Source organism: Ascidiella aspersa, chromosome 8 (genome assembly GCF_963924565.1).
Source record: "Ascidiella aspersa chromosome 8, kaAscAspe10.2, whole genome shotgun sequence".
In the NCBI taxonomy this organism is placed as follows: domain Eukaryota; kingdom Metazoa; phylum Chordata; class Ascidiacea; order Phlebobranchia; family Ascidiidae; genus Ascidiella; species Ascidiella aspersa.
This window is the reverse complement of record NC_139454.1, coordinates 4,100,432-4,122,487: the sequence shown is the minus strand read 5'-3', so window position 1 is coordinate 4,122,487 and position 22,056 is coordinate 4,100,432. Positions and strand designations below refer to the sequence as shown.

At 36.1% G+C, this 22,056-nt stretch overlaps 2 protein-coding genes across 2 annotated transcripts; both read right to left on the bottom strand.

Moving 5' to 3' along the window:
- Positions 1–313: 313 nt before the first annotated feature.
- LOC146135242 (sodium-coupled monocarboxylate transporter 1-like) lies at positions 314–8,880 on the bottom strand. The gene is made up of 11 exons (XM_083395719.1): positions 8,673–8,880; positions 8,173–8,312; positions 7,552–7,669; positions 6,718–6,940; positions 6,265–6,405; positions 5,742–5,960; positions 4,226–4,328; positions 3,512–3,673; positions 2,110–2,278; positions 1,623–1,766; positions 314–594 (listed from the first exon to the last, which is right to left on the bottom strand). The coding sequence occupies exons 1-11, from the start codon at positions 8,878–8,880 to the stop codon at positions 314–316; spliced, it is 1,908 nt and encodes a 635-aa protein (XP_083251845.1).
- Positions 8,881–11,374: 2,494 nt separating this feature from the next.
- On the bottom strand, positions 11,375–20,383 carry LOC146135241 (sodium-coupled monocarboxylate transporter 2-like). The gene is made up of 11 exons (XM_083395718.1): positions 20,176–20,383; positions 19,744–19,883; positions 18,107–18,224; positions 17,038–17,260; positions 16,359–16,499; positions 15,936–16,154; positions 15,022–15,124; positions 14,002–14,163; positions 12,609–12,777; positions 11,902–12,039; positions 11,375–11,655 (listed from the first exon to the last, which is right to left on the bottom strand). The coding sequence occupies exons 1-11, from the start codon at positions 20,381–20,383 to the stop codon at positions 11,375–11,377; spliced, it is 1,902 nt and encodes a 633-aa protein (XP_083251844.1).
- Positions 20,384–22,056: the final 1,673 nt, after the last annotated feature.

The following is a 22,056-nucleotide window of genomic DNA, read 5'->3' as shown; positions in this document are numbered from 1 at the left end:
TACGAGTAACAAACAAAAATCAAACAATAATATATTTGGGAAGCAAATGAAATTATATCTTTTTACTAATAAATCAACTTTTAGAAGGTCATGAGAGTAATCATTAAAATAAATCAATACAAATATTAATATAACAGGACAATGCAACTAAAAAAGCACATTTTTAATTGATTTTAATAAATCTTCCTGCCGTCATATGGTTGGATTTTTGGCAATGTTAAAGTGCTGTTTATTTTATTGTTAATTAAAAGAAATTTACACAGTAACAGTAACACACAAACTATTATTTAAACCTCTTTTTTCTACAGAATAACTACAAAGTTGTAGTAAAAGGTAAATGGCCCCTTGTCTTTAACCAAGTTTCATCATTCGTATTAGCTTCGTAAGCCAAGTTGCTTTTTCCGTTACAAGACTTTTCCAGCCTAAACTGTCCATTTTTTTCTTTATCTCCCTGTTGAACCTCGCTCTCGTATTTGTCGTAAGGAACTCCGCACCAAAGGAAGCGCCGCGTTTTGGCGGGAATCCATTTAAAAACCACGTGGTCGAAGAAGGGAATGGTGACACCACGTGGAAGTTTGTTCGGGTCCTGACGACCTGTCGCCAAATATTAGGGAAAATATATTTTGGTTGCAAATAATTTATATGCCATATTTTGAGCTTTCTAAGGCGATAAAACTATATTTCACTTTATTACTGTATTTGATTTCACAAAACTAAAATATATATAAAAATGTGAAATTGTCTTGTAGTTTAAATATATTAAAGGAGAAGGCGCTAAAACATTTTTAAGTAACGTATTTGTTCTTCCATGTTTTTATATGTTGCACAAATATTTCAATTAGGCATTTATGGACCTCCGAAAACTAGTCCACGTACCTTTAAATTTAGGCGTGATTTTTTCAAAGGCTCACTACTGTGTCGCGTCATATAGTTTTGAGAATCATTAACTAGCATTTATAAGTAGGAAAAAAAAACCTGTTCACCTAAAATATAAATAAACCCAGTGGTGGGATTCAGCGGGTTGGCACCGGTTCTATAGAACCGTCTCACGAAATTTTATAAGATCAGCGAACCGGTTAGCATTACTGGTTACTGTCAACGGATTTTTGCATCTTATCTGATACACCAATTTTTAAGATCCAATAAGTTCACGTGTTTTTTTCAAAATGTACAATGGTCAGGTTTTCACGTAACATAGTGTTAATTTTTATAATTATTGTAATTTTCCTTTGTGATAGTTTGTCTGAAAATTGCATTGTTGTGTTGCATCCTGTTATTGCAACTACTTTAATTATGAACCGAAAATTATGACGTTTTGTAACAGAACCGGATGAAAAGTTTTACTTATGTGATAGAACCGGTTGACAAAAAAATTGAATCCCACCACTAAATAAACCTCGACTGAAAGCCGGTTTCGGATTCCTACAAATCCCTAAGCTTTAATCGTTGATCAAAAAGGAGCTTCAGAAACTTGTTAACACACATATGTGTGTTATCGTTCATAGGGTAAAATAAACTGATTGATGTAAATCCCTTAGAAAATTGAGCAAACATTTAAGTTACATTGACCAAGTTAAGCGACTGCAATGTAAAATTAGTTCTTGCTTATTACTTTTTATTTTATTTACCGGTCAATAATGATACGATGTTTCCAACAACTATACAAACAGTAAAGCCAACGATGCTGTACAGGAGATAAGATAGAGCATAGAATTCAGCAACTGGAGGTCTGTAAGGGGTCGGGCTGGTAGTGCTTGGAAATAAGTCTGTAAAATGTATTGTAATTCTGAGTTGCTTTCGGATTTGAAATATTGCATCCAAGCAATCTGAAAACACAGGTTAAAAATTTGTTATGATTTCGTTACGGGCTGCAAACAAAAGAACCAAACCTTTATTTTTGATGCTAGTATCCACTGCCTAATAGTAAAACCCCACTATCGCAAGTTATGGGGTCCGTTATTATTGTTTACATAACAAATAGTTATTATACGCTGTGCGTTTTACATGTAAGTTGCCTGCAAATCATGAACTGATTCTAATCAGGTTGATTACTGGGTTTAAAAAAATCAAAAAAAAATCATACTTCTATAGTTTAATTCAAACGTCAACCTGTTGTCAATGTAGAAGGTGCCATGGTTGTAGTAGAATTAGGAGATACGCATTGCTCTGTGCTTAGAGGAAGCACCCTCAAGAAATGTACAGGGGGAGGGTAAACGGTGCTGCCGATGTAACACCAAACTCCAACTGCCATACCGCTTATTGTGCCAGCAAATGCTCCCTGAAAATACATTGTTTTTTTTCAATTTTACGAAACTTTGTATAATTCTACAGTGGGGAACATTGACCACCGTTTCATCAACAGTCATTAAAACTAAACTAAACAAATTGTCACGCATTCTAAAAGGCAATACAACAGTTTGCGAATTGTTTTTACATACGAAATTTTAGAATAACTTCGATTTTAATGACCACGTTTCTTAGCGCAGCAACACATGTTTCACAAGGATAGCGTTTGAATAGTTTAGTTTGAGTTAGTTAGTTAAGTATTTCTTCGACAAATTTTTTTAAAATTTTTTAGCAACTTCCACGGAATTTTAAAATAACCGAGTCTGCAATGGCTTTAGGTGTACTACCAGTTGTTACTGATAGTCAAGTAACTCAAAGAAAATTCCATTTATTAACTTACTTTAGGTTGGCCAATGATAAATCACAGTTTTTATGAAGATAAAGAAGGAAGTTCCATATGATTCACTTCAAACTATGTAATAAAGAAACGCAGCGTCTTTGCTATTAGATAAGATAGAAAACGTCCATTTTTCATACCATTGTAAACTGTGTGTTTTGTTCTCTTTTTTGTCACAGCATTATATCCGGATTCTTGATTTCTGTTTGATTAAAACTGTGAATATCCAATAATTTAAATTTTATTCCGACAACTTAACCCTGGGACCAAAGTTTTGCAATCCAATTCGATAACAATTGACGTCATAACTATGATCGAACAAGCGAAATAGATTGAGTTGGAAATTACAAAGATAAACCCCTTCAGAATACTTTACCATTTGCATTATCGATGAAAAGTTGAAGTACCTCCAGTTTTTAACCTACTACTATTTTTATTAAATTATATTGGAAGAAATAGCTGCGATGAATCACAAATCACGGTTAAAATTCATTAATTAATACGGAAAGAAATCAATATAAAGTTGCTTGTACTAACAGATTGAGCAACCATTGGCGAATGGTTGTTTCTCGATTCGCTCTTCTCTGAGCCTGCATAGCTCAGTTGGTAGAGCGACGTTCTCGGCTTGACCGGAGGTAGTGAGTTCGAACCTCACTGCAGGCTAGTTGTTTTTCTAGTCTGCCCTGCTTGCATCATTGATCGACAGATGCGGTGAATCTGCAATGGCTTTCAGTGTATTAATTAATACGGTATCGAATCGGCACCGATAATTCCTTTTGTTATCGTATATCGGCTCGTTATTATTGGGCATCTATTTCCTCAACTCACCCACGAATTGCACCAGGGGAATGCCCAGCCCATCATGAAGAGTGCCGCCATTGGGCCAGATGTCGTACTACTAAGGCTTAGTATAGCATTTAGGACTCCGCCGAGCTTCGAACCCACGACCGCCATACCAAGGCAGCAGGCGCCGAAGAATATGATTAATAGCTGAAAAGGTTAACAAGTGCATTAACGGAACAGTTAAACTTTTTTGAACAAGTTAGTTTTATGCTATAATGAGGGGTTCTTAACCAGGGGTACGTATACCCCTTGATGGTACGAAGCACCAAAGCAGGGGCTATGAAATGCTGTGTAAAATTATGCGCTATTTTGGCATATTTGTGAAGAATGCGTAATTTACAAAAAGCAACAAAAAAGCCATTTGTAAATTGACTGATTGTTTGTGTGTTTTAAATATTGTTGAACTTACAAGACTGTTTTTTACTGCATGCATTCAACACATAAGGTATAATTACACTGCATTTAATCGTATTATTACAATTTTATTTACTTCTGTCGGACATCGTAGACAGGGGTACAAGAAAATTTCATGAAAGCTCAAAGGGTACGACATTAAAAAGGTTCAAAAACACTGCATTAATGTCTCGCAGGACATACCTGTATATAAACAGTATACCGAAAGTCTTAAGAAAATTCTGCTGAAGCCAGATAAAGATACAGAGTTAAAATATTTACTAATCTTTAGGTTTAGGGGATTACCTTTGAGATTATGAGTGACACCTTTGGCGATAACTTCTTGTGTGGTTTAATGAAGTCCTCCAAAATAACCGCGGCCATTGCGTTTATACCAGACGAAACAGTACTGTGGGATTAAAAACATGGCAATGTTACAGTATCGCAATTTTTAAATAAAAATCTGTTAAAGATATGCTGGGAGAGAAAGTAAAACGGGTAACACCCTCTCTAAAAGAACAATGTTTGAAAAACTACAGCATTATAATATAAATCAATGACACAAATAATCAGAAAATGTACATATGCACTCAGTAGGAGATCATCTTAGTCGTTTTATAATTGCCTTGTAGCTTACAGCTCTTTAAATGAAACGTTAACTATTAGCAAACTCTACGGAACGAAATTCAGCGCTTACCAAGTTTCTGTGACACAATGATAAGTGATGAAGCATTTGAAAAATAAATACTTGACGTTAACTTTAGTAAGCTGAACAATAACTTTATTTTGACTTAAATCATTTGGACCGTAACCTGATATTGACTTTAGTCATTTGGACAATTGACTTGACTTTGACTTCAATAATTTAGCCAAATGACTTGACTTTTTTAAAATAATTTGGAACAAATTAATTGAATTTGGCTTAAATCATTCGGACAAATTAATTAAAAGCCCTTTCGTTGAATACTTTTACAGGTGAATCGGGTAACATTGCGGGTCACTTTAAAATGTTTTCAAGTAGGGTTGGTCCAACTGCAACCTGTGGCGCTTAATGGGCTTTAGTTTTACGCCCGCGACACGAACACTCTGACAATAGTTTTATGTTCCATTAAAAAAAGGCGCGTTAAATGCATGGTCAATTTTATCTGCAAATCTACCGAATGACAGAAATAATTGTGTTTGATATGCTGACGTTTACTTGGGATTTCTTCAGTATATGGCCTCTTAAAACTCCCGAAATTTGTCCAGCCCGTGGCCACATATTTGGTTTACAGTCACTCCACCTACACACACATTACGATCGTCGGTTTAAACGGGTGCACGCCTGTTTTATAGTATACAATAAACGAATTTTAAAGTGGCTTGCAATGCAAAGTTTATTGGATCGGCTCGGCATTCGTCTCGACGTTTTGTAAGTTGTTTTGAGTGACTCAAATTGTCTCTTAAATTTTTATATAGGTCTCTTTATTAACGCTTAGCTTTAGTTTGGCATGTGGTTATTTTAACACACTAGAAGCAAGTAAATGTTATTTTCTTCAATTTTCCTGTCGGTCAAGCCAACCCTTCAAAAAAAAACTGTTGCAAAAAGTTATCTCAGCATTAAATCGAGTAAAATTTTTAAAATTTCAACTTAAACAAAATAAAATAAAAATACAAAGACCTTAAGTCAGTGGGCGACATTGTGATTGTCCAGTTACTGCAAGGCATGATAAAACATGTTATTAAGTATTTGATAACAGGAAACCTATAATGCTTGTGATTCATTAAAGTCTTTTATTTAAAGAGTTATGTTAACTCCCAAATTGACCTTGAGTTGACCCACCTCAAAGTTCCGCTAAAGGCGCTGCACAAATAGACTCCAGGCAGCCCGGGCGTGGAGTAGAGGATGTCCATGACGAAGTATGGCGTGAGTTGGTCGGTGGCTGACACCCAGCCCGCAGAGAAAGGGTCGCAGTCGGCGTAATAGGCGAACATTACAAGGCCACAAAGGCCTGCCACTATCGTTGTGAATGCCCTGCCAATACCGGTTAGGTAAACCGCCCTATGACAAAAGATGTACCGTTAAATAAACAAGTTAATTTAAAAAATACAACATGCTTTAAACAGAACTGCCATATACCTTAAATTTGTTAGATTGAACTTTGATGCAAACGGAGTATGCTAAATAATTATTGTTTAATTAATTGTCGGCGATAGTTGCTTAGTTTATTTACAATTCCTTAGTATATCCTATTTTTAAAACTAAATATTGGAACATAAAAAGCTTTTATTGTATTTCAGAAACGCCAGCACCTATATTTAAAGTAATGTTAGAAACGAAAAAAATACTATATATTCCTCCTTACGCTTTGGCGTGTTTTTCTGTCTTGCAGGAAAGGTATCGTTGTACCATGACGTGTGACTGCCCGTTGGTCGCTACACCTCGAATCGTTCCTCCACACACTATCAACCAGAAGGTGTGCCGGTATCGAGGATCGAACTCAAAACTTCAAGTAAAACATCGATCGCTTAATTGCGAGTCGTACCAACTTACTGTCCCATTAGAGTCAGAGGTCGTGAGTTCGAATCTCTCTGTAGACTAGTTGTTTTTCAAGCCTGCCTTGCTTGCATCATTGATCGACTGATTCGGTGAGTCTGTGATGGCTTTTGGTGTATTATGATACGTAGGCCGTTATCGTTGGCCAAATGGCAACTTCAAAAGTGCTAGACTACAGTTGTTAAACACGTATGCGTGTTTATCTTTCTTATCAACTTAGTTTAAAATTTTATTTTACAGCACAAAAGTCAATCATATTTACTGTACAAAGTCAATCCTTCCGCGTTCTTCAGCGATGGCCCACACATTACTCATCCCTCCCATCTTTATGCAGCCTTGTATGATCACAGCCAGAAATCCAACGACCATCACTATAAACTGGAACACATCGGTCCATATGACCGCCTTCAAACCGCCCAGTACAGTGTAGAACGTGCACACAGCACAAGTAATAATCACAGAAGTCCAAGTATCAAGACCAGTTACTAGAAATATGAGTAGCACGATTATTGCTTTATACTTTGGTGTATTCCTAGGCGTGTAAGATTGACTAGCACAGGTCACCCAACTGACCAAAGTCAATACAATCAAAATGAATAGTTTGCGCAAGTGCTGTATTAACTTTAGTCAATAGTTTAACGTAATTTTACTTCAGCGTTTGCTCGTAAATGAATTGGTTTGACTTAGCATTTCGTGCAAAAATGATTTGACTTAAGTAATTTCGACAAATCACTTGGCTTGGATTTAAGTCATTTTCGTAAAAAAATTCTAATAATAGCGTGCTTTAATTGAATTGTTTCCTTTGCGTCAAGTATTGATTTTTTTAACAATAAGTATTAAATGCATTTGTGTGACATGGCGTTGACTTGGTATAAAAATGACTTGGACTGGGACCTGTCTTGGGTAACATTTAAATCCAATTTGGATGTTTGCATTACTGGTTTGCGCTGCTGTGTCCTCGTAGATAACTCCTTAAGTTGAATTCGAGAAAAAATAACTACCTTTTATGTATCCTAAAATAAATTCTAAAATCGTGTTGTATAGCAAGGAGGTTGTTTTTATCCAGTTAAACCCGAGAATAAATAAGTGCACTTACCTGCGTTAAGTGCCAAAGATGGTGCGTAAATAACAATTCCCATGTAGACGAAATGTCCAATCGTGAAGAACGAAGCAGACATAATCCGAACTCCTTTGTTGAAGCGGGCCTCCAAATACTTAAAATGTAAAAACTGCTAAAGAAATGACCATTTGTTTGGTTTTAAGTTGAACTTAGGTAAATACGTGGGTGAGTGCGTGAGTACGTGAATGCACGCGTGAGTGCGTGCTTGTGTGTAAGTACGTTAGTGCTTGTGTAAGTGCGTGAGTGTGTAAGTACGTTAGTCCGTGTGTAATTGGATGTGTCATTGCGTGAGTGCGTGAATGTGTAAGTGTGTAAGTGCGTGGGTATGTGCGTGAGTGCGTAAATGCGTGTGTAAACGCGTGAGTGCGTGATTGCGTGCGTATGTAAGTGCGTGAGTGCGTAAACGCGTGAATGTGTAACTGTGTTAGTGCGTGGATATGTGAGTGAGTGCGTTAGCATCTTCCATTGCAAATGTGCGTGTGTCCTTAAATATGCATCCACCACTAAGCACGTTTGTCTGTTGTGTGTAGGTTGTACGTATTTGTAGATTCGAGTATATGTTTACGCAAAATCGGATTACGCCTTGAAACAGCTTACCTCGTAGCTGCTTTTGAATTCGCTTCTATAGAACAGCGGAACATATATCTCAGCCACAGCGATAGCCGAAGTAAAATTTGTCAAAATGTACCAAGTGAACATTGTGCCGAAGATATAGAATTCCGACGGAGTTCCAATTACTGAAAATTGACCAAAATCGTCTATATGTGTAGGCTAGTTATAAACAATATATTTGATGCCTGCTTTTGAAGTAAAAGTTTATAGTTTTAAAACACGTACTTAAAATTCGTAACAATTTTCGCAATCATCAAACATAAACAAATTCCTTTCAATCAGTGTTTTGGGTATTATAAACTGTATATCATGCTGCAATTTATTTGTATTTTGTCTTGTAAAGTAGTTTGACTTTGTGAGGCTAAATATGGCCAGATTGTTTATTATCGCAAAAAAAAACTATATTGCTTTATAGTAGGCCTACACATTTTAACACATTTTTGGTGATTAAATGGTATCATTAAAGCAGCAATGTTATCAACTACCTGTTATGGCTGATACATAGCTAGCAGTAAGTGAGAAAGCGACAGGTATGGCGTGCATCTTTCGTCCACCATTCAAGTAATCATCACTGCTAGCAAATTTGTTGCGAGACTTGTAAGCAAAGTAGGCTCCGATGAGAGCGGAAATAAGGAAGAGTCCTCCGAACACAACGTAGTCCAATGCTCCGAATGTTCGCTGGATTTCCTCCATTTTAAATTAGTTTTTAAAATCTTTTTTAAGCTTACAAAACTATAGAACGAAATTTTGGGGTAAACGAGATAGATTCTCGTACGGTACAGTTATTGCAACGATTTTAACTATAATATAATTTTGAAGCGATTTTTGATCGGTAAAAAGTCTTTGAAATACTTTTTTAATATGTTGAGACAAAGTGATACCATTTTAAGTGTGCCAAAAACAAAATCTCGATGAACTGAACTAGTGCAACATTCTCAGATTCTCATTTACCCGTAAAAAAACACTAACTAAATCCTTTATAAAGCAGGAAGCTTTCATAATTTTGTTTATCATCTGAAACTTTAAAAAATATAACTTATCTATATTGTTTTGTACTGTAGTTGTACTTGTAGCAGATAAGTAAAGAGAACTACTACTAATAGTAAAGTATGGAGCTACAGACATTTCGAGTCCGATCTTCGAATCCGACCTACTAAATAATGTCGGGTCCCGAGTCCACTGTAGAATCCTAATACCTGCAGCAAAGAACTGAATAAATATTCGAAAACTCTATTAACAAATCTTATTTTACTAACTATTTTTCAAACAGACTGCGATTAAGCAAAAAATAGATTTGTTGAATATCAAAGAATAAACTCGTTAGTCCATTAATATAATTTTGTGAACAACAACATTGGTTGCATGCAGATAACTGTTCAGATTCTCAAATGTCCAACAAAATCTCTTATCTTGGTAAATTAAGCAAAAAAGGCGTTATGTTTTCTATGTATTCTGACAAAAAAAAATACTGTACGAATTGTTCCAAAAACGCTGATCCTTTTTAAAACTGATTTGTTATAATAAGCATTTATTTTTTACTGTCGAGTCTGTCAGTATAAAATATACTTCGATCAAACCTAGAGCAATATTTCATTGGTTCATGATCATTATTCCAAACGCTGATCGTATCAATAGCCGTTGGATCCGGTCTAAATGATCGGAGATCTCTGCAATTCCCTTTATCTCTCCAAAACTCAGACTTCAAACAGAGTCAAAGTGCATTACATTAACAGGAGCGCCACAAAAATAGACGACTGGTCGTTAATGACTTCAGACAAGTTCTCGTTTTAACAAGCGCAAAGCTAACATTTGCAGTTGGCCTTTTTTAATTTTTATTGCTGTGTAAAATCTTTGATCGTATGTTTTGCTGCGTTGCAACCGTTTGCAGTAAAACGTTAATCCTATTTTGGGGGTTATATTTATGTTCTCAAATAAATCGTTTTATATTATAAAAAAGCCGTTTTAAAGTGCATAGGTCCTCCTGAAAAATGGGAATTTTACTCATTCAAAACCAAATTAGGACTGAAGCGGGTTTAAGTTGTCTTGAATTTGTCAAAAATGATACTTTTTTAAATCTAAAAAAGCCATTTTTGTAAAAAAAAATTGATCCCGAATTTTATCTTTTTAAACCTCTAATATAAAAAAAATTTTAATATCTGTTCATTACATGCAGAGTTTTCTAACTTGAATAATATACAGCAGAAAACAGAAAGATAACGTTTCAATGCGCCCGAACCTTTTTGTTCACTGAAACAAATTATGCCTCAATTATTTTGATAACATGTTATTCCCAATTTATATCGGATCGCACGTTTGAAAATTGTGTTGAACATATCAATCTTACTAGAAATGCAATGTACAAAATATTGCTAAGTGCATTCACATGTTTTCTCTGTAAAACTACTACATGGTTTTTATATAATCAGCGATTGAAAATTTGACACAGCTGGTTGTCTTAATAAACAAAACTTTAGTAGATCAAGAAAGATGCATACAAATAGGTGTAACAACTGTGATCTAGCCCTTCTGAAGTAATTGTTTGATCAATTTAACGCCTTGCACACTATAGTAAATCTTTACAGATTCGGTTAGTCTGTTAAAGATTTAGTGGAATTACCAAATTTACATCTGAAGAAATGAATTCGCCCCTGATTCTGTTTACCTTATGGCAAGGCTTCTTAAACTTTTCACTAAATTCGACGTCTTTTATTTACTAAAACAAAATCCTCCCTAGGATCAGTGTTCACACTGACGATGCCTTAGTTGGCGAAATATATATATATCTTTTAAGATCTGGTTAATGTGTCTGACCTGAATTGCTAGCTTTGCTAGATTATTTTGCTGTTACTGATCAGGAAATAAGGTCGACATTTATCTTGCAAGGGTCAAGGTGATTTCTATTATTCACATATTCAGTGCAACATAGGATCGGTGTTATATTTTGTTGAAGTGATCAAGCGTAATGTTCTTGTGTTTTCTATTTGTGTAATGAAAAGGAGAAAGTAGAAGCCTTACAGATAAAACACAACAGTATAAGTAGTAAAGCCTTAGCCCAGTCTCTCTCTAACTGTGTAAATCAGGAAAAATTATTTTCTGTGCAGTGATGAAATATGCAGTGATTTTATACTTTAATAGTTACTAGAATTTACAATGTGCATAACGAGTAATTTAAATTAAAAACAAATGTCTAAAAAGCGGTTGTAAACGATAAATCAGAACTTTTAAATGACCAAGTGTCATCATCCTTATCAGCTTCGTAAGCCAAGTTGCTTTTTCCGTTTAAAGACTTCTCCATCTCAAACTTTCCCGTCTTCTCTTCATCTCCCAGTTGAGCCTCGTTCTCGTATTTGTCGTAAGGAACTCCGCACCAAAGGAAGCGCCGGGTTTTGGCGGGAATCCATTTGAAAACCACGTGGTCGAAGAAGGGAATGGTGACACCACGTGGAAGTTTGCTCGGGTGCTGGTAACCTGCCGTGAAACAATAGTTTACTATTCTATGGCTTTTAAAACACGCCTTTAGTCTAGTACTCTATTTGTCTAAAAAAAAGAAATTTGTACTTCATTTAAAAATATTTAATAAACCGCTAAAAAGCTGAAGGGTGAAATGCTACATAATACACATATCACTGTCAATCTCGATCTTGCCAAAAAATGTATCGAATTCAAAGGTACGTTTGATTAAAAGCAAAATATAATTGATTCATTTTTTTTTACCTGTTGCAAATGTTATGATGTGTCCGACAACTATAGCAACAACGAAGCCTGTGATGCTGTATGTGAGATAAGATAAGGAATAGAACTCAGCAAGTGGGGGTCTGTAAGGGCTTGAGGTAGTCGTGCTTTCAAGGTAGTCTGAAGAAAAAACAAAACATTGTTTTTAACAAGGATATTTTACCATTGCAGCAATAATAATACAAAAAAGTGGTGAAAGGCTGATTTGAACTGGCGGTTAAGAAATGCGGGACAATTCATATATAAAGTAATTATTTAAAGTAAATCAGCAAAATTTCAAATAGTACGTCGGGTTAAGCCAGTGATTGTCAAACTTTTTTTTCGACACTCTTGGAAATGTTTTATAGGAGTTGCACACACCCACCGATAGGAATTTTATTAATTTGTATATCTTGTTTGTTTTAAACAGAAAATCAAACCAATCGTTTCAGTTTTGTAACAATAGTTTTTTTGTAACAATAGGTTTACATGTTAGGGGATGAAAACACTTAGCATTTTTTTACCACAATTGATTTCCGGTACTTAATTCAATCATTGCCCGACGCCCTTGGAAAGTTAAAACGACGCACCAGGGCGTCGCGACCAACAGTTTGAAAACCCATGTGTAAACATTTTCGGTTTTTAAATAAGGTTAGGGTTTTTTGTATACACGCTATATGTTGGCGATGCTATAAAACTTATACAATTACCTGTTGTCGGTATAGAAGACACGACGGTTACTGTTGAATTAGGAAAGATGCATTGCTCTGTGCTTAGAGGAAGCTTCCTCAGAAATTCAGCTGGGGGAGGGTATACTGTGCTGCCGAAGTAACACCAAAGTCCAGCCGCCAAACCGCACACAGTTCCGGCTAAAGCCCCCTTAAAAATAGTTTGAAATTTTACTATAAATGACAATTTTTTTATTTTACTACCAACGTTATTTTTTTTTTATTTATTTACGACCAATTTGTTTTCAATTAGTTTTACTATAAATTATAATTTTCTTCTGTGTTTTTTTACTGAAATTTTTTATTTGTATGACAATATGTTTTTTTTCTTTATTTTGCCGAAGACGACTAAAACCTTTTTTTAAATATAGTAATAAACGACAATTATTTTGCTAGCAAAAACAATGTTGATTTGAATTTGACCCTAAACTGAACAACATATTTTCAAACTTTGGGAAAAGTGCGTTTTTATTTTTTATTCTGTTTTGGTGGCATTTTAAATCAGGGAATCAAACCGGAACCGAACCGGAACTTTATTAACCGGTTTTGGGCTAAATTTTTCCGAATCGTTACTGAACCTGAACCGCTTTCTGTAAGATTTTAAGGAGCCGAACCGGAACTGAACCGAATATTTTGAAAGAACCTTAACCAAACCCGAACTTGTCAAGAAAAGCGGTTCTCTCCATCATTACGTCACAACTAGTATTTTGCACAGTAAAGTTATGTCATGTTCAAAATGTTAAAACAATGACTATTAATTAAATAAAACGTTGATTTTTCATTTTTCAGATATTTCAATAATCAGCAGCTTGTTTTGTAATACGTCACCTAATTTAAATTTAATACGAATTGCAATTCAATATTATTCTTTACATTTATTGACCCACATTTTGAGATTTAACGCAACTTATATTATATCCGAACCGGAACTTTATGAACCGGTTTTGAAATAACGATGGTCGAACCGGAGTTGAACCGGAACTTTTAAATTGCTCAAAACCGAAACCGGAAGTGAACCGGATTCCAATAAAATCCTTGAACCCGAACCGAACCTGAACCGGAAAAGTCAAACGGTTCGACTCCCTGTTTTAAATTAGCAACCTCAAGTTAGTCTTTTTTTTCGTCTATATTAAGCTGTTTGAAGTGAGTTTAAAGAATATTGCTTTGCTATAAGCACATCTCTGGATAAAAACAAATTGTTACTTTTCGTTTCTAAATTCATTTCATTAAAAAAAGATTCTTAGTTAATCAACTCAAAACGTTTTTTCAATTTTATCGCGTCTCAAGCTGAGTCTGTTGTGTTTTATAATTTTGTTTTTCTTACACAATTTTGACGCTATATTGTCCCAAATAGTTATGTGCAACCGCAACTTACCCAGGTGTTGCACCAAGGAAAAGCCCAGCCCATTGTGAAAAGCGCCAGCATAGGGCCGGATGTGCAACCAGTAAAACTCAGCGCTGCATTGAGGACTCCGCCGAGCTTCGAACCCAAGAACGCCATACCAAGGCAGCAGACTCCAAAGAACACAACCAGAATCTACAGAATGTAAACACATGTGATGCATTAGCTTTTTAATAGCTGTGCCAAAACTAGTCTTTGGTGGGATTCGAACCCAAGACCGCCGTAGCCAGGCAGCAGGCCCTAAAGAACACGACCAGAATCTGAACAATAAATGCTCGATGTTGCACAGATAAACAGGATGTGAAAGGAAGACTTGGTTTAAAAACTTTTTTTGGTGAGATTCGAACCCACCACCTCCATACTGAGGGCGCAGGCGCCAATTACTACAACCAGAATCTATAGAAAGTAAAAACTTTCGTGTATAGTGTGCAGCTGAACAGTAATTTTGCATTAAATGCTTGATTTTATAAACTAATCCTTGGTGATATTAGAATCAATGACCGCCATACTATTGCAATAGGCGCCGAAAAACACTACCAGCATATATAACCTTATTTATGTGGTATATTTTACATTTGGTCAGTAATGTGAAAAGAGCATTGGTTTAAAAAACTGTTGTTTGGTCGGATTTGATCAACGTCAAACTCAGGGAGCAGGGTCTCAAACTATTACCAGAAACTAAAGGAATTGGGTACAGTGATCCGTTATAACGCATAGCATCAGCTTTGTAAGGCAGGTTTACTTTGAAAGCTAATCGCTCAATATATTCAAACCAAGGTTAAATCTTGTTAAATCTTGGCTGAAATGCACACAAACACGACTTCAGTCGAAAATCATCACATTGGAGATATTTAACAGTTGAACCGAATAAGCTGTATGTTATGATTATAGAAAATCGTACTTACCAAACAAGCACCTAAACCCTAGCATGTAAGCATTAAAGAAGCATATTTGAAGTCAAAGTTAGTAGACTGGTCTTAAAGGTAGATTTACCTTTGAAATCAGGACCGACATCTTTTGCGATAACTTCTTGTGTGGTTTGATGAAATCTTCCAAAGTAACCGCTGCCATTGCGTTTATTCCAGACGAAACAGTGCTGTGAAGAAAACAGTTATAACGTTGCTTGTCCATTCATTCGTCAACCTTTGAACTTTAAGTATTAAAATTTGCTGTTGACTTTTGTCCGGTTTTGCTACCCATATAGTATTGGTTACTTTACAGTGGTCCATTAGGGCTAAGCGGCTTCAAATACAATCCATTGTTGTTTTTTGAAAACTGCTGTTGAAACGATGTTTGTTGCGTCACAATACATGTTCAGTGTTCACATTTGAATTCCAATGTTAAGTGCCTGTTTCTTTGGTCAATGGAATTTACAGGCAAACATTTAGCGATATGAGACAATTACTGTGGTTCAAAGCATATGCAGCTCTAGTTTACAGCCAAAGCTCACAAAGGGAACAGATTGTTAAACTAGAAACAACAACCGGTAACTTTTAACGACCTTAATACAAACACTCAAGTGCAAAGCATTTACTGCACTTAGTCAGCTGTAGAAATTGCTGTCTGTAATTTTAAAGCTGTTTGCATTTTTTCTATGAGTGTTTTTATAACAACCATTTTAAAATGACGTAACCATGCATTGAGTGCAATTTGTTAACTCCAAAAACAGTTTTATTTTACGAACAACTCATTTCAAATTATTACGTTTTGAAGGTTTACTCATATGTGAATTTGTTAACTGTTTAAAATCCGTGTTTTTAGCATACTAAAGAAAATTACTATGACATTCATTTACATCTCGAAATGATAAACCTTAATCAGTGAACGTAAAAGGTCGTATTTTAGGCTACGCAATTATTCGGAGAGTTTTGTTTTTCAGGGACAGAGTTGACTTTGAATTAACCCACCTTAAAGTTCCGCTAAAGGCGCTGCACAAATAGACTCCAGGCAGCCCGGGCGTGGAGTAGAGGATGTCCATGACGAAGTATGGCATGAGTTGGTCGGTGGCTGACACCCAGCCCGCAGAATAAGGGTCGCAGTCGGCGTAATAAGCGAACATTACAAGGCCAGCTAAGCCTGCCAGCAAAGTTATGCCTGACATTCCAAAGGCATTTAAGTAAACAGCCCTAAATAATATTTATTCTTCTGTTAAAACTGTTGCCTAACATTATAAAAATATATCAAAATTTTTAATTAAATTTGTAGACTCTCTAGAATTTTTCGCAACCATTATTTGAGAGGTTATAATTAATACAATGATAGAAACACAAAAATAAAAGAATCAATTTCAATTTTTAACATTAGAAATGAAGAAAAGTTGCTGTTCTTACAATCTCGCATGTTTTTCAGTTCTGCAGGAAAGGTATCGCTGTACCACGGTATGTGTGGTTCCAAAGGATGCCACCTGAAGCATAGTTCCACCACTCATAATCACCCAGAATGTGTGTCGATACCGAGGATCCGCCTCAAAACTGGGAACAATTTTAAGTCCACGTCAACAGATTCCTAAAGTTGCAACAGGAAAATTGCGCGCTTCTGTTGCTTAACAGATAGCTAAGTTTATGTCACGTTAACTGATGGTTAGTGATATATTGGAGGGAACGTATTGAGCACATTACACCAAGGTTAACTGGTTTAATTTATCTTAAATGTTTATTAACAGGGTTAATGTTGTCATTTTAACAAATGTACAACTTAAACTACATGTTGTATTCGTAGAAGGCTTATTGCTCAAGGGCGTCAGAGTAAAGTAATATAAAAACCGCAAAACACGGTTATATAGGCGCAGAATGCAAACATCATTCCCACGTAAACCAATAACTACTGCGCCTTAGTGGCGCTAGCGAAATACCAATGCGAGAAACGCATGCACGAAGCGTGCATGCTGCATGGCAGTAGACTCATATAGTGCGACAACAAAATACAGGGTAGGAAATAAGCACAATGGTCGAACTCCATGACACTACAACTGTTCTTTAGGCCTCAAAATAACAAAACTCATAATCTTACTGCACAAAGTCAATCCTTCCGCGTTGCTCAGCGATGCCCCACACATTACTCATCCCTCCCATTTTTATGCAGCCTTGTATTATCACAGCCACGAATCCAACGACCATCACTATGCACTGGAAGACATCGGTCCATATGACCGCCTTCAAACCGCCCAGTACAGTGTAGAACGTGCACACAGCACAAGTAACAATTACCGAGGTCCAAGTATCAAGACCAGTGACTAAAAACATGTACATCATACTTTTTGCTAACATACAACAAATTTTGAACTGAAAGTATAGCGATCTAATTCTATACTGACGAAATTAAACGTTTAAAGGAACTTTTTTTGAGGTTATTAGGCTTAAATTTGCTTTAGCAAGAAGAAAGTACCCCTAGTTGTTATATTTTTTTATAAACATTTTTTTAAAAATTGACCTAACAGTGTAGAACTCAGTAACTCACGGCCTTTGATCACAGAGCATTACTGAAACGCAAGTTGTTTTAGTTTCGGATAGAGAGGGATAGCACCCTAGTGTCGGACAAATGCAGATACAACAACTTGTCATTACTTCTTCCGGTAATACTAAACGGTAAACTGCTTGCTTCACTGTGGTATTCATTGGTGATAGTAGTGTTGTAAATAAGTACAAAAGTCCCAGTCAAGTCATTTGTATAATAACTTAAGTTTAAGTCATATAAACTTAAGTAAGTATAATAACTTAAGTTCAAGTCAGGTCTTTAACTAAAATAAAAGTCAAGTCCGATTTATTGGATTCCCAATTCAAGTCCCAGTCAAGTCATGTTGAGAGCAAGTCAACTTCAAGCCATGTGATTGGCATAAAAAGGTAAAAGTTTAACTATCAAAAATTAAAGTCCACGTTAAGTCATTTGTCAAAATACTTAAGTCAAATCAAGTCTTTTCGGCCAAAAGATTAAGTCAGATCAAGTCATTTAAAAATAGTAAATTGCGTCAAGTCATATTACATGTTGTGAAGTTTAGAAATGATAAAGTATATATATATATATATATATATTTATAGGAAATATATATATATTTATAGAAATGTAGTTAGTGTATACATACCTGCGTTGAGTGCCAAGGAAGGGGCGTAGACTGCAATTCCCATGTACATGAATTGTTGTATTGTGAATATCGTAGCAGCCAAGATACGAACCGCGCTGTTAAAGCGTTTCTCCAAATACTTAAGAAGAAATGAGTAATTCTTTACGGTGAAAGCATAAGACCAGAAAATTAACATGACCACTAATTAGAAAAAAATAAAAATAAAAAAAAAATAAAAAAAAATTAGTTAAATAGACGCCTATAAATATAACACAATGCTTTATGAGAGAGTGTTCATTTTAAACCCCATTTAAGATCAAAACTTGACTCTTTTGACCCACAATTTCTTATTCATCTGAATAAGGTTATGTTATATTTTAGACCGATTTAATTACTACAAAATGTATGTGTGTGTGTGTGTGTGTGTGTGTGTGTGTGTGTGTGTGTGTGTGTGTGTGTGTGTGTGTGTGTGTGTGTGTGTGTGTGTGTGTGTGTGTGTGTGTGTGTGTGTGTGTGTGTGTGTGTGTGTGTGTGTGTGTGTGTGTGTGTGTGTGTGTGTGTGTGTGTGTGTGTGTGTGTGTGTGTGTGTGTGTGTGTGTGTGTGTGTGTGTGTGTGTGTGTGTGTGTGTGTGTGTGTGTGTGTGTGTGTGTGTGTGTGTGTGTGTGTGTGTGTGTGTGTGTGTGTGTGTGTGTGTGTGTGTGTGTGTGTGTGTGTGTGTGTGTGTGTGTGTGTGTGTGTGTGTGTGTGTGTGTGTGTGTGTGTGTGTGTGTGTGTGTGTGTGTGTGTGTGTGTGTGTGTGTGTGTGTGTGTGTGTGTGTGTGTGTGTGTGTGTGTGTGTGTGTGTGTGTGTGTGTGTGTGTGTGTGTGTGTGTGTGTGTGTGTGTGTGTGTGTGTGTGTGTGTGTGTGTGTGTGTGTGTGTGTGTGTGTGTGTGTGTGTGTGTGTGTGTGTGTGTGTGTGTGTGTGTGTGTGTGTGTGTGTGTGTGTGTGTGTGTGTGTGTGTGTGTGTGTGTGTGTGTGTGTGTGTGTGTGTGTGTGTGTGTGTGTGTGTGTGTGTGTGTGTGTGTGTGTGTGTGTGTGTGTGTGTGTGTGTGTGTGTGTGTGTGTGTGTGTGTGTGTGTGTGTGTGTGTGTGTGTGTGTGTGTGTGTGTGTGTGTGTGTGTGTGTGTGTGTGTGTGTGTGTGTGTGTGTGTGTGTGTGTGTGTGTGTGCATGTTTGTATGTTTGAGTGTAAGTGTGTGTGTGTAAGTTAAGTGTAATTGTGAGTAATAGTTAAAGTGTGGGTGTTTAGTCAAGTAAGTGTGTGTATAACTGTGAGTTTGTAATGATTGAAGTGCGTATGTGTGTAAGTGTGAGTATAACTGGGAGTTGTAATAGTGTAAGTGCGTATGTGTATAAGTGTGAGTGTGTGTAAGTGTGAGTATAACTGGGAGTTATAATAGTGTAAGTGCGTATGTGTATAAGTGTGAGTGTGTGTAAGTGTGAGTATAACTGGGAGTTGTAATAGTGTAAGTGTGTATGTGTGTGTAAGTGTGAGTGCCAGTGTAAGTGTGTATGTGTGTGTAAGTGTGAGTGCCTGTGTGAGTGTGTGTGCAATTTTTGACGTATGTAAGTGTGTGAGTGTGTGCAAAATCAGAAATACACTTCTGACCAGCTCACCTCGTAGCTACTGCGAAATCCATTTCTATAGAACAACGGAATGTAGATTTCAGCAACCACAATTGAAGTGAAGTAATATGTGACAGCGTACCAAGCGTACATTGTACCATAGATGTAGAATTCCGCTGGGATTCCGATAACTGTTATAAGAAAACAGAAATCAAAACTTCCTAATAATTGACGACCTACTGTCTTCCATTAGAAGAGATGATACGATAAAACTAGCAGGTGCCAACGATAAATTACTATAGGTGATTTATGTCAGCTCAAAAATAACTAATGTAGATAGATATAAACTTGTCTTGTTATTATTTAGCACAAAGCAACGTTCTGTAAGCGGGTTATGGCCGGCCAAACAATTTATAATTTTATTAAGTATCTTATTAATATGATAAAATGACTGTAGAACTAGAACCGATAGAACTACAAAACCTGTAATAGCAGACAGAAAACTAGCACTGAGTGAAACAGCGACAGGTACGGCGTGCATCTGCCTTCCACCCATCAAGTATTCATCACTGCTCGCTTCTTTCTTGCGAGATTTGTAGGCAAAGTATGCTCCAATGGCTGCGGAAATAAGGAAAAGTCCTCCGAACACAACGTAATCCAATGCTCCGAATGATCGCTGGATTTCTTCCATTACAGATTAGTCTTAAAACTGTTATAGCAAAGCAAAAAAAGACATGCTGTGTACGAAAGTATGAAATGAGCATCATCAGTAGCTTAACTCGAATTAATTCATGTGCAATTAAATTCGTTTATTTTTACCTATTCGGATTCTGGCATATTTCATTTGCAAAATACTCGCAATATTATGTTAACTTACAAATGATCAGGTCTACAAACCTAATTTCTCTGCCAAGTTCTCAATGTTCCTATAGTCAAACTGCAAAGATTGTTATTGTGTATTACATTAGCACAATGGTTCCCCGAATTGGGGAATTACGAAAGCTTCATAAAATAAGAATATTTCGCGGTACCGGTACACGAATTTTCGTAAAGTGGTTAACTATCATGTCTGAATTAACTAAATTAAAACAACAGCACACACTAACTGTGCAAAACGTAGGAAACATATTCTTTTTGTTGTTGAAAGAATCGGGCACAACAAGCTCGCCAACGGAAGGAACATTAACTTTAATCAGACTTTAAAAAATCTCTCGGCACCCTTGAGAGTTAGGAATGGCACTCCGATTGGGATCCACTGCATTAGTATGAAACCTCACAAAATTATTTTTACGAATATAATAATTTCGTTAACAAACTCTAGAGCAGTGGTTGTCAACCTTTTTTAGCTTACGGACCGGTAAAATTTCAAAAGAAATTTCGCCGACCGGTGGACCTTCAAAAATCCAAATCTACCCAAAATGTAATTACGACAAAAGTATGCAACTTAAAAGCATGAATGGAAACTTTAATTGAAGGAGCAATTTGCTACTGTCTTTTTAATATTATATGTGTTGTACGTGGTTCTATTAAAGTTTTTCACATAAAACTGTTCTTAAAGTTTAAGACTTGAACGAGTTTGTAAATTTGCAGCATTGTGACGTACGATAAAGTCAAAAGTAGACCATTAACTCTATGTTACGTAACAATGTTGCGGATTACGTAACTGGCGAAGTTCTAAATTTGACATTTTGAAATTGAGATATAAAATTGTAATATTTGGCGGACCGGCTGGAAAGTTGACGCGGACCGGCGGTTGAGAACCACTGCTCTAGAGTCAAACTGTTTTCGAAATCACTCTGATATTGTCAGATATTCCTACAAACCTAACCTGTCTGCTACAAAAGCCAATTTCTCGCGTACAAACTGCAAAGAGATTCAAAATGCACTGCATTAGAATGAACATAAAAGTCACGCCACTGGTCGTTAAATTACCGCCAAATTCTCGTCGAACTTGAAATTAATTATTAACGAATCCCCGCTTGGTTGTGATCAGTAATGGTGTTTATTTGTTGACTTACGTAACATGCTAATAATTTACTCTATAGCCACACCCGGTTAAATAGACTCTATTTGAACATAAATAACTGGTACTCAGGAGAAACGTATGTATGTACTTTTATTTGGTCTTTCTATTTAGTCAAATGATACTTGACTTTAACTAAAGTGTTGTTGTCATACGTTATCGATTTAAAGGCTATAAAAATATATGTTTTTGATACTTTTAGTTGGCTAACGTTTTAGAATTTATAGAATTTACGGAAAATTTATACACAATTTATGGAATTTCTTTAGGGACATGATAGAAGTAATTGCTTTATATCTAACTACAAAAATTAAAAAAAATTGTATGATCTTAAATCACCT